Below are 12259 nucleotides of genomic sequence, written 5' to 3' on the forward strand. Positions count from 1 at the left end.
CAGACTCTCTCTCTCACACACGCACAGGCTCTCAGACTCTCTCTCTCTTACATACACTCAGGCGCTCTCTCTCTCTCTCACACACGCACAGACTGTCTCTTGCTCAGCCTCCATATTTCTCTCTTGATACGCCTTTCGATCCCGCAGATGCTGGCGGGAGAGGCGAGGACAGCGAGCAGGGCTGTCAACAGTCGGTGGTAATTTTCGCAGAGAGATCCTGAATGCGCCGTGAGCTGCAGGTCTTGCACAAGATGTGACCATCCAGTGGATAGCAGCCACAGCCCTCGCCCTCCGACGACAGGATAAATCCACAATCCTGTGGAGGTCAATAACACGTGGAAAAAGAGTCAGATGGATGAATGGTTTGGAGGCATTTCAGATACAGAATGTGAATCCCTATGTTGCCTTTCACGACTCTCTGCAGTAGGCAGCCCCGCAATGCTGTTCATTATTCATTGGCTGATTTATATCTGAGCCCCGTTTCCCTTAATGCCTCTTAGCTCATAAAACTGTCAGCTTCCAATTCATTCACCCAGCCTCAACAGATACTTGTGGGAGTGGAGAGCAGCGTTCCAGAGTTTCCTGCTGTTTGGCACATACGGGGTCAGTAGCAGAGTCAGCCATTCAGCCCTTGTATTTTCTCCGCCATTAATAAGATCATGTCTGACATGACTGTGGCCTCAGCGCCACTTCCCCTCACACACCCTCCCCCCGACAGTCTTCGCCAAGAATCTATCCCCATTAGCCTTAAAAGTATTCACCTTTTCACGACAGACTCACCGCCCTCTGTGAGAAAACATTTAACTTTATCTCTGTACTAAATGGTTGACCCTTAACTATTAAACAGTGGCCCCTCGTTCTCGATTTTCTAGTCAAGAGGAGCCATCGTCTCAGTATCCACCTCAGGATCTTAAACATTTCAATGTGTGAGGAGATGCTTCCTGACATCATTCCTGAATGGCCTGGCTCAAACTTTAACCTTGTTTAGGGAGCGTACCAGCCACTACCTGAAATGGTTTCTCCCAATCGAATCCCTTAATCCCCTCAGTCAGAACACCCCTTACATTTTCTACACTCAACAGGACACAAGTCAAGTCTGTGCCCTTAAGAATCACAGCGCGTTCTCACCTCACACTTGTAACAGTTCACATGGAAGCTGCGATCAAGAGCCACAATCCTCACTGTCTCCTCCTGGCCTGCTTCAGGCATGATGGGCTTGGCACAAACAGAGCAGCGAGGGGCAAACTTCCTGCTCAAGACAAAATCAGACCATTGCTCAGCTGAAGGCTTCACAGAGGAAAAGGCATCGACACGGCAGATCAAAACAAAGGCTAGTAATTAAAAGATTATCATCAATAAATCTGGTAGTGAAAGGAGGGAAAATATCATCTGGTTTGAATCCCACACTAGAGATTTCAGATATCTTATACTGTTAGAACAAAGGGAGCACCACACTGTCAGAGGGTCAGCGCCGAGGGAGCGCCGCGCTGTCGGAGGGTCAGCGCCGCGCTGTCGGAGGGTCAAGTGAGGGAGTGGGCACTGTCAGAGGGTCAGTGCTGAAGGTCCAAGGTGAGTTGCTGCGATATGGAACACACTTCCCCAAAGAGCAATGGAGGCAGATTCAAATGGAACTTTCTAAAGGGAATCAGATGAATACTTATCAAGGAAAGAAAATAGACACTCAGTAGGTAAAATACAGGTTTAAGTTGGGGGAAGCAGTGGTTTAAATTGAACAGCTCCTTGAAAGAGTCAGCCTGGACAGGCTGGGTGAAATGGCCTCCCAGCTGCTGGATTCTATGGAAAGATTGGGCAGGTCAATGAGGCCTTTTAATTTCAGTGACCATCTCTCCAATCTCATGTTTTACCTTTCCTGGTAGGTTTTCATGGGGAAAGTGTATCTAACCCAGTGTCGTACCTGTCCCGGGAGGTTTTGATGGGGACAGTGTCTCTAACCCGGTGTTGTACCTGTCCCCGGAGGTTTTGATGGGGACAGTGTCTCTAACCCGGTGTTGTACCTGTCCCGGGAGGTTTTGATGGGGACAGTGTCTCTAACCCGGTGTTGTACCTGTCCTTTGAGTGTCTAATGGGGACAGAATAGGGGAAGTTTTACTTACACTTTGAAAGAGTAGTAAGAGCTCTAATCTGTATCTGCCCTGGAAGCACTTAATGGGGGCAATGTGGAGGGAAGTTTTACTTTCAGTTTAAAAGGGCAGAGAGTCCTTTACTCAGTGTCTAATCCTGTGTTGTATCTCTTGTGTGAGCGTTTGATGGGGGGAAGGGAAGTGTGGAGGGAAGTTTTACTTTCAGTTTAACAGAGTACAGGGTGCTTTAATCTGTATCTAACAGTATGCTGTACTTGTCATGGGAGTGTTTGATGGGGAAAGAGTGTCAAGGAAACTTTACTTTCAGTTTAAAACAGTAGAGGGATCTTTACTCTCCATAACACGGGGTAACGTACATGTGGAAGTCCTCAATGCAGTGGATCTGGCTGGTAGCATCCACAGTGAATGGGATCCCATCCAGACACCGGTGACAAACGACACAGGTGAAGCACTGGGGGTGATAGGCACGGCCCATGGCTCGCAGGATCCTGTCCATGATGGCTTTGGAGCAAACCGAACACTGTTCCAGAGTGTTCTGTACAGGAAGACAAAAGAACACAGTCACATCCAGCCAGCCAGACGTTTCTGTGTGTATTCACTGCAAGGCTACAGTTCCCAGATTGTCATTCCCTCCTCTCCTTCTGTTCCCGTTCTCCCCACACACCACTCCCTCCACCGCCCCCCATCCTTCCCTCCAGCTGCCACTCTCACCGGTATAACATAATCCCTTATTGCTGGCTGCCGCTACATCTTAACTCACCACGGCCCCACAGGCCCATGTAACCACCCCTCAGAGAGAGCCCAGTCAGACTGGAACTGACGGTGCGCCACACGACAAAGGGATGGCACAGCAAGATCTCACAAACACTAGCTCAGGCCCATGTTCCAGAGCACTGCCAAGAAAGTACTTGACTAAGCATTGATCAACAAGAACAAAATTGGGTCAGCCACCACCTTAGCACTTTGGAATGAGGTACTTATGGAAGTGTAGTTGTTGCTGTAATGGCAGAAAGCACCTGTACACAGCAAGCTCCCACAAACAGCAAAACGATAATGATCTAGATCATGAGATAACAAGGTGCAGAGCTGGATGAACACAGCAGGCCAAGCAGCATCAGAGGAGCAGGAAGGCTGACGTTTCGGGCCTAGACCCTTCTTCAGATCTGGATCATTTTTATTTATTTTTGCACCCATGTTTCCTGTGTTTCACTGTCACAACAGGAGAGGGGTCTGGTATTGATACTCTTGTCAACCAGCATAAAATCCCCGGTCCTCATTTACAATGTGATGACTGTTTGGCTGCGCTGCTGGAAGAAGCAGACAGTGGTAGTAATGAATAGCAGCCTCTGGAGGTCACTATTGGCCGGTGTTTGGCCGTTGTGACTGTGGCTCTGTGCACATCGTAACCAGCTCTGTGCCACACATGTTGTAAAAGACGGCATTTCATCATAGCTGGCTGCATGCAAATAGGTCATAACCAATAGTGTGTTATGTGCATCGTAGCCATCCATGCACTGTGTGCATTGTAACTGGCTGCATGATACATGCCTTGCAATACACAGATTGCTACGTACATAGTAGCTGTTCTGCAGTTTGTGGATCGTAACCGGCTGTGAGTTCCATACGATCGTAGAATCCCTACAGGGGGGGAAACAGGCCATTCAGCCCAACGGGTCCATACTGCCCCTCTGAACAGCATCCCACACAAACCCATCCCCCTACCCTATCCGTGTAACCCTGCATTTTCCCTGGGCACTACGGGACAATTTAGCACGGCCAATCCACCCTAACCCGCACATCCCTGGGCACTATGGGACAATATACTATGGCCAATTCACCCTAACCCGCACATCCCTGGGCACTATGGGGCAATTTAGCACGGCCAATCCACCCTAACCCCCATATCCCTGGGCACTATGGGACAATTTAGCACGGCCAATCCACCCTAACCTGCACATCCCTGGACACTATGGGACAATTTAGCATGGACAATCCACCCTAACCTGCACACCTTTGGACTGTGGGAGTAAACCAGAGCACCCAGAGGAAACCCACACAGACACGGGGAGAACGTGCAAACTCCACACAGACAGTTGACCGAGGGTGGAATTGAATCCAGGTCCCTGGCACCGTGAGGCAGCAGCGCTAACCCCTGAGCCATTGTGCTGCCCATAACCGCCCGCGTGCTACTTACGATGTAACAGGACTCGCAGTAAGATTTCTTGTCGATAGCATAGAAGGGCTGGCCCCTCAGCCGGCAGCAGCAGGTCAAGCAGGTAAAACACTCGACATGGAAGACTTGGTCCATGGCAATGCAGCCGGTACCGTCTCCTACCACGTTCTCCCCACAGCGAGCACAGCGCCCTGCCAATGGAAACAAGGCTCAGAGCCGCCAGCCACAACAGAAAGAAGCAATCCCTTATAACTGACTGACCAACCAGGTAACGAGCTCGTGTTTGCTTTAACCCCAGAAAGGCTGGAGGGTGGGATGGGGACGAGGAAGGGGATATGTAAACAGTTGATTCCTTCACCACTATGTTGTCTCAGTGGTTAAGCACTATCCAAGTCATTCCTGAACTGATCAGCCTCAAGCTCTGACTGGGTTCTTATGTAGAGTCACCGGACTCGAAACGTTAACTCTGCTTTCACCCCACAGATGCTGCCAGACCTGCTGAGTCCCGCCAGCAATTTCTGTTTCTAGCAATCTCAGCTAGAAACAAGGACATTACAGCACTGAAGGGGACTATTTAGACCATTCAGCCTGTACTGGCCCCTCTATAACTATCCAATGCAGGCCACACCCACCCTCATCCCTTATCCCCACCGCCCTTGTAAATTTCTCTCCCATCAATATTTATCCACTCCCTTTTGAAACTTCTTCCCCTCATTCATTGTGTGTCCCTCTGGTTCCCGACCCTTCTGTTGCTGGAGACAGTTTATCCTGATTTCCCGACCCAGGGCTGGGACAGCGTGTGATATACATCCACCTTCCTTCCCCCCGCCATACGTGGGACACTCACCAAAGTACTCCTCAGTTGGTGGATTGTTCATGTCATGGACCAGTTTCTTGGTGATCTGATCGAGCTCTTCCTCTGGCCGGCTGACTTGTGCCTGACCCCCTGCAGGAGGTCGGCAAGGTGCCTAAGGTCAGGAGAGACATTGCCAACGTGAACAGACATATTTGGAAGCAGCCTCTCTTATTTAAAAGGCACAGTGAGTCCTATTCTATTGCCTCGCTCCGGTGCACGGACGCGTGCCTTGACTTAATCCCCACACCGCTCAGCCCCACCGCTTTCTCACCATCAACATCGATCTAACTCGTTCCTTTCATCCATTCAACGGGACATGAGCACTGCTGGCTGGAACATCATGGACTGCCCCTGAACTGAATGGCTTACAAGGCTGAGGGTTTGTTAAGGAACAACCACGCTGACTGTGGAGGCCAGGCCGGGTAAAAGACATCAGCGCAGCAACGGGCTTTCATGGCAATCGCCAACAGTTCACCATTACCAAGAAGTACTTTTCTATTCCAGAATACTTCTGCATAAATATATTGATTGATTGATGTAGTTGAGCTCTAGGCTAGGCTTCTGGATGTTTTTTTCTTTATTCATTCATGAGATGAGGGCGTCCCTGGCTAGGTAGCATTTATTGCCCATCCCTAATTGCCCAGAGGGCAGCTAAGAGTCAACCATATTGCTGTGGGTCAGGAGTCACATGTAGGCCAGACCAGGTAAGGATGGCAGTTTCCTTCCCTAAAGTGAACCAGATGGATTTTTCCCGACAATCGACAATGGATTCACGGTCATCGTTAGATTCTTAATTCCAGATATCTATTGAATTCAAATTCCACCATTTGCAAGATTGGAACCTGGGTCCCCAGAACATTAGAGACAACAAGGTGCAGGGCTGGATGAACACAGCAGGCCAAGCAGCATCATAGGAGCAGAAAAGCTGACGTTTCGGGCCTAGACCCTTCATCAGAAAATCCTCCCCAGAACATTATCTGGGTCTCTGGATTAACAGTCCAGAGATAATACCACTAGGCCATCGCCTCCCCCATGGCCCACCCATCCAGCGACATCATCACTACATCAACATCTCTCTTTGCCAACTCTGTTCATTCCACCCTCTTTCTTTTGGTTGGGGTGGGGGTGGGGGCAGTAGAGAAAAAGAGTTCCAGACTTCACCTCCCTTTTGCATGAGGGAGTGCTTCCTGACTTCACCCCTGAACAGCCTGGGCTTGGATTTTAAGGCTCTGCTCCAAGTTCTGGATCCCACCCTCACATTTGTGTAAAAATTCATCTGGTTTACGAAAGAAACCATTGGGCCTTCAGGGCGGAGGAGAAGAATTTTTTATCCCCTCTCAGAGGGTTGTTTGGCTTTGGAACTCTCTGCCTCAGAAGGAGGTGAAGATAGGGGTCACTGAATACTTTTAAAGACCGAGGTGGATAGATTCTTGTAGCGCAGAGGGATCCGAGGTTATGGGAGCGCATACCGGGAATGTGGAATTTCAAAAACCGACTGATCAGCCATGACCAAGAACCTTACCTTTCTGCGCCACAGGTGACTCCAGACCCACAGCCCATGTGGTTAAATAACCCAACAACTTGTGACCTTTCCTGTGGGCAATACAAGCCAATTTGAGAACTAAACTGTATAGCATAGGAAGAGACCATTTGGCCCATCCTATCTGTACTTGCCATTTTGAAAGAGCTCTTGAATTAACTGTAACCTGGCTCCTTTCCTCTGTAGCTATACAATTTCTTTTCCCCGTTTAAATAATTCCCCAAATCGCTTTTGAGCCCTCCCATTGATTCTGCTTTCACCACATTTTCATGCAGCTCTTTCCAGACCAAAACAACTCAGCACACCAACAAAAATTCTCATCTACCCCAGAGTTCTTTTGCTAAACCTTTTCAACCTGTGCCTGACCCTGATCACTACATCCAACACCATCAGACTTGCCAGCAAAACTCTCAACTCATCATATACAGCTTCCAGCAAGGTCGATAGCCATTGGTAGAGCAAGCACAAATCTGTATCCAACACAAACTGAAGCTCATTCAAATCTCTGCTGCTTGTATCCCGGTTATCATTTACCACCTTCCCTGCATCCATATGACCTCCTCCTGCCCCCTACACCCTTCCCCATATCTGTACCCTCCCCCAGCTCCTAAACGCCTCCCTATCTCTGTACCCTCCCCCAGCTCCTAAACCCCTCCCCATCTCTGTAACCTCCTCCAGCCCCTATACTCCTCCCTATGTCTGTCACCTCCTCCAGCCCCCACACCCCCTTCCTATCTCGGTCACCTCCTTCAATTCCAGCCTTTGAGCATTCCCCGATTCCCATCGCTCCATATTGGTGGCGGTGCCTTCAGCTGCCTGGGTCCAGATGGCTGGAATTTCCTCCCTAAACCTCTCCTCTTCTCTCTCTCCTTCTTTTCGATGCTCTTTAAGCTGACCTCTGACCAGGTTTTTGGTCACCTGCCCTAATATCAACTTTGTGCAACGGAGTCAAACCTCTCTTGACAATGGCTGCTGTGAAGCACTTTAAAGATTTTTTTTTTTAAACAACGAGAACAGCGGGTGGACCTGGTCTTACCTTCAGGTGGTGACTGGTGGTGGTTGGCGGAGGTGGTGGGGGCGGAGGGGGCAGCTCCTCACTGTAACTGCCCTTCTTATTGGCTGGCGGCTGGTATGGCTGGCCTGCCAACTTGGAGCCTCCTCCGTAGAGGGAGTGCTCTGGTTTCCTGGCGTTCCCGTACATTCCCTCTGGCCCGTAGGACGTGTCTGGGAGGCTGGGGGATCCCCCAAAGTGGGCGGGCGGATACCAGTTGGGAGAGGCTTGCGGGGGCTCGGGGACTGAAGCATACGACAGCTCAGGGTACCTGTGCTGGGGGGCTCGGTAGGCCGGCTCGGGGTGCTGTTGGAAGTAGGGTGGGGAGACCTGTCGTGGTGGGGGGGGCCCATAGGCTTGCTCAGCCTGGCGACCAGGCTGCGTGTAACTGGGCACCGGCTGAGCCACTTTGACCTGCACGTTGAAGGTGGGGCCCGTGGACGTCGAGGCCGTCGTGTAGGAAGCTGCCACGGGCTGAGGGTACGGCCTGGGGGCGGAGGCCGGAGTGTAGGCCGCAGCCTGGGGCGCGGAGGCGGTGTTGTAGAACCCAGGGTGCGCCGAGGTGCTGTAGGCTGGAGGGTGGGAGGCGCTGCCGTAGGCAACTGGCCTGGAGCTGGAGAAGGCTTCAGGCTGCCCTGGCGCCTTGGCTGCCATGCTAACAGGCGGCTCAGCCATGGGTTTGTACGCGGGCAGTTGTTTGGGTGGAATGTTGGCCGGTTGGGAAGGATAGGGAGTCATGCCTGGAGCAACGCTGCTGTCGTAATTCTGCAAAAAGAAAAAAATAAAGAGCTTGAGGCTTAAGAAAAATAATTACATCCCAATTAGTGAATAACAGTTACAGTCCGAAGTCACATCAGCCTCATGAACCTAGAAACTCTGTGACAGCCGTTCGCCATAACCTATGATCCTAAGGGCACTTTGACCTTATGATCCCATTAACCCGCAAGTTCCAAAGACCATAACCCTGTTAACCTTAGATCAGGTTGACCCAGTGCCCCCCCCACCCCCGTCAACCCGGTTATCCTACGGTCCTCACTGACCTGGTATCCCTGTTCAAATAACCCCACAGAGGCTGGTGTCCTGTCACTCAGTTGCCCTTTATTTTCATGCGGAGAGTCCCTGACACTGATCCAGCTCCGTCACAGCCAACTCTGAGAGTCAACAGGACGCCTGACACTTCTGTTCTTACCTGTCAACCAGGGCTGACCTCGCCACATTCTCTCCACCTGTCTCCCGTTGTCACAGTGCCCCTCTCTGACCCTCGTGACTTGGTGACCCACACTGAGCCAACGGCCTCGTCAGCCGCTCCCACAGACTCTGGCCTCCCGGCTACTGCCCTCTCACCTGCCTTGGCCGGGGTTGGAACGGCGAGTTATTCTCCATATCAGCCAACATGCTGGTCAATGAGTCAATCTCAGCGTCGATACTCGAGGGGCGATTCACAGGCTTCTCCACGGGCCTTGTCTGTAAAACAAGACGGGGCTAAAGAGATGTCTCCTGGTGTAGAAACTAACTGGGCTGGGGCTGGGGCTGGGGCTGGGAAAGGTATCTATTGACCCTGCACAGGGTCAGTTGAGCTATCATTCAGTTAACACCCAACCAATGGACCCTGCTCTTATCTCACAACTCCTCAGCTCCCCAAATTTTTCCTCTCCTCTAATGCAAGGGACTTGCATTTCAAAGATAACACACAGTGTGGAGCTGGAGGAACACAGCAGGCCAGGCAGCATCAGAGGAGCAGGAAAGCTGACGTTTCACCACTCCCTACCTGCACTCACCTATCACCATCCCACCTACCTTCCCTCCTCTCTCTATTTACTTCAGAGGTCCCTACACCCTCCCCCATTTCTGAAGAAGGGTCCCGACCCGAAATGTCAGCTTTCCTGCTCCTCTGATGCTCCCTGGCCTGCTGTGTTCATCCAGCTCTACACTGTGTGTTATCTCTGGCTCCAGCATCGGTGGTTCTTACTATCTGACTTGCATTTCAAAAATGCCTTTTGCTACCTCAAGACAGCCTGAGGCAATTCACAGGGAATGATGTTTCTTTGTAAGTGTGGTCACTGTTATACTGCAGGAAACGGGGTGGCCATTTTGTGCACAGCAAGCTCCTGCCAACAGCAAAATGATAATGACCCACATAACAATTTTTGGTGATGTCGTTTCAGGGATAAATTCAAAGCCCAGGACACTGGTCGGGGGGCTTACCTTAATCCCTGACTGACCCTTCTACAAAATAGTGACCACTCAATATTTTTGCATAAACCTGGGAAGACAGAGACCTGGTCCCACACAAAAGTGACAGTGACAGTGCGGTACTTCCTTCAGGGAACATAGCTTTGTGGTTTATGCAAATTGAAATATGGAGCTGTTTGGACATTACTATGTTGCAGGGCTTTTTGACTTCTTGGGACTTGAAAGTGAAAGACAACTGCCAATTATTTGCTGGGGTTGCTGACTAAGCAAATAATTTTGGGAGGAGATATCTCCAAAGCTTTTAAAAAGACATACAAAATGGGTTTATGGCCTTAGTTGCTGACAAACACTTTTGGAATTTGAGGATTGCACTTCCTCACACAGAGAGATGATGTGGTTGGGAGCCTGGTGGTGGTGGTGGTGGGGGGGCGGTGGTGAAGAGTGCCAATTCAAGACTGAGAATGAGATTTTTGTTGGGATTAAGGATACAAAACCAAGGAAGTTAGATTCAGATCAGCCACATTCAAACTGAATGACAGAACAGGCTCAAGGGTCTGAAAGACCTCCTCCTGCTCCCAAAATCTTCCTGGAATTATTTGTTCCTGTGTAAAAATGGTGCTCCATTAGTTTTAATAAAGACTGTCTGTACTGAGGATCATAAACACAGTGATATTCACAAGAAGGCTCAATCAGTAACAGTTTAAAAAAAAACTGAAGCACCGTGGATGCTGGAAATCCAAAATAAAAACAGAAATTGCTGAAGAAATTCAGCAGGTCTGGCCACATCTGCGGAGAGAAAGCAGAGTTAACATTTTGGGATCGGTGACCCTTCTTCAGAACCAACAATTACTGTCACTGGATCACCAGGCCCAAAACGTTAACTCTGCTTTCTCTCCACAGATACTGACAAATAGATTTTAGTTGTTAAAAATGGCTATCCCTCCTTGATGTGCACACAGTTCGTCCCCAGTGTAGTCTGAATGGATCCTCAGGACCTAATGGAATGAGAGAACAAGTGATGGATATGTTAAGTAAGGATTAATTAGGTGTGAATTTGTTTTATAAATATGGGGAGCCACTAATCAGTGGGGGTGAGTTTTAAGGCATGTGGTTAACTGAAATAAAGCTCTCACTAAAAAAATGTTGACATGGACTCTGTTTAAATATAGTGATTTTCTAACATCTAACGCACACGCTGTAATAATTCAGTCTGCACCACCGACCATAGACAAACAGCCCTGTTGTCGCCCTGTCGCACTGCCTCCGGTGGAAGGTGACCATGTGGAATCAGGTGCCTCTCCACACTGGGATCCTCACCTGCATCTCGTGGGGTACCTGTGGCTGTGCCTGGCTCCAGGACATGGGACTCCTCTCCTCCCTGGCGCCTGACCCCGAGGGGTAGCGATGCTCAGCGGACATGGTCGACAAGGGCTGGAACGAGCCAGAGCCTTCAGCAGACGTCTGCGATTCAAGTCCTGTCGGAAAAGACCTGGAGTGTGATTATCAGAGTGTTACCCGTGGCCATGCAGTTGTGGGCTGTGTTTGGGGCATGCAAGTATGTATGGCACATGGGTACGTATGTACATGTGTGGGCATCTGTTTGTGGTGCGAGAGCCTGTGTGTGGGACACGTTTCTTATTCTCTAGGCACAAGACAACTGCTCAAAAACCCCCCAAACCCCAGCCACCATTGTAATATAGAGATCACACTCCCACAAAATGTGATAATTAACTGTATTGGTTGAGGAATAAATATTGGCCCATGACAACAGGAAAAGCAGCTTTCATAGAAACACAGAAGATAGGAACAGGCCATTTGACCATTCAAGCCTGCTCTGCCACTCGTTATGACCATCTAACTCAATACCCTAGTCCCCTCATACCCCTTGATCCATTTAGCTGTAAGAGCCACATCTACCTCCTCCTTGAAAACACAATGTTTTGGCCTCAACCACTTGCTGTGACAGCGAATTCCGCAGGATTTCCACTCTGGGTGAAGAAATTTCTCCTTATCTCAGTCTGAAAAAGTTTATTCCTTATCCTTAAACTATGACCCCTGGTTCTGGACTCCCTCACCATCTGGGATGGCCTTCCTGTATCTAATCTGTCTAGAGCTGTTAGAATTTTACAGGTTTCTATTAGATCCCTCCTCACTCTTCGAAGCTCCAGTGAACACAATCTTAACCAACTCAAGCTCTCCGATTCGCCAGAACTGCATCCCAGCAATCAATTTGGGAAGCCTTCGCTGCACTCTCTCGAGAGCAAGAACATCCTTCTCAGATAAAGAGGCCAAAACTGCACACAATATTCCAAGTACAGCCTCACCAATGCCCTGTATAACTGCA

At 49.7% G+C, this 12259-nt stretch overlaps 1 protein-coding gene across 6 annotated transcripts in view; it reads right to left on the reverse strand.

Moving 5' to 3' along the window:
• Positions 1–6: 6 nt before the first annotated feature.
• Positions 7–12259, reverse strand: part of LOC109922413 (lipoma-preferred partner homolog) — a 26545-nt gene continuing 14292 nt past the window's right edge. For 4 of the 6 annotated variants that reach the window (XM_048620240.1, XM_048620239.1, XM_020522454.2 and 1 more), the window contains exons 3-10: positions 11233–11390; positions 9067–9186; positions 7708–8487; positions 5123–5243; positions 4297–4466; positions 2459–2637; positions 1129–1249; positions 7–316 (exon numbers count right to left, since the gene is read on the reverse strand). In XM_048620240.1, coding sequence (XP_048476197.1) covers positions 185–316; positions 1129–1249; positions 2459–2637; positions 4297–4466; positions 5123–5243; positions 7708–8487; positions 9067–9186; positions 11233–11390 — 1781 coding nt within the window. In that variant the 3' untranslated portion in view covers positions 7–184. Of the gene's footprint in view, positions 317–1128; positions 1250–2458; positions 2638–4296; positions 4467–5122; positions 5244–7707; positions 8488–9066; positions 9187–11232; positions 11391–12259 lie in introns of those variants that run through there. The other 2 variants (XM_048620241.1, XM_048620242.1) reach the window with 2 other exon arrangements.

The sequence above is a fragment of the Rhincodon typus genome, chromosome 45 (genome assembly GCF_021869965.1).
Source record: "Rhincodon typus isolate 14 chromosome 45, sRhiTyp1.1, whole genome shotgun sequence".
Classification (NCBI taxonomy): Eukaryota; Metazoa; Chordata; class Chondrichthyes; order Orectolobiformes; family Rhincodontidae; genus Rhincodon; species Rhincodon typus.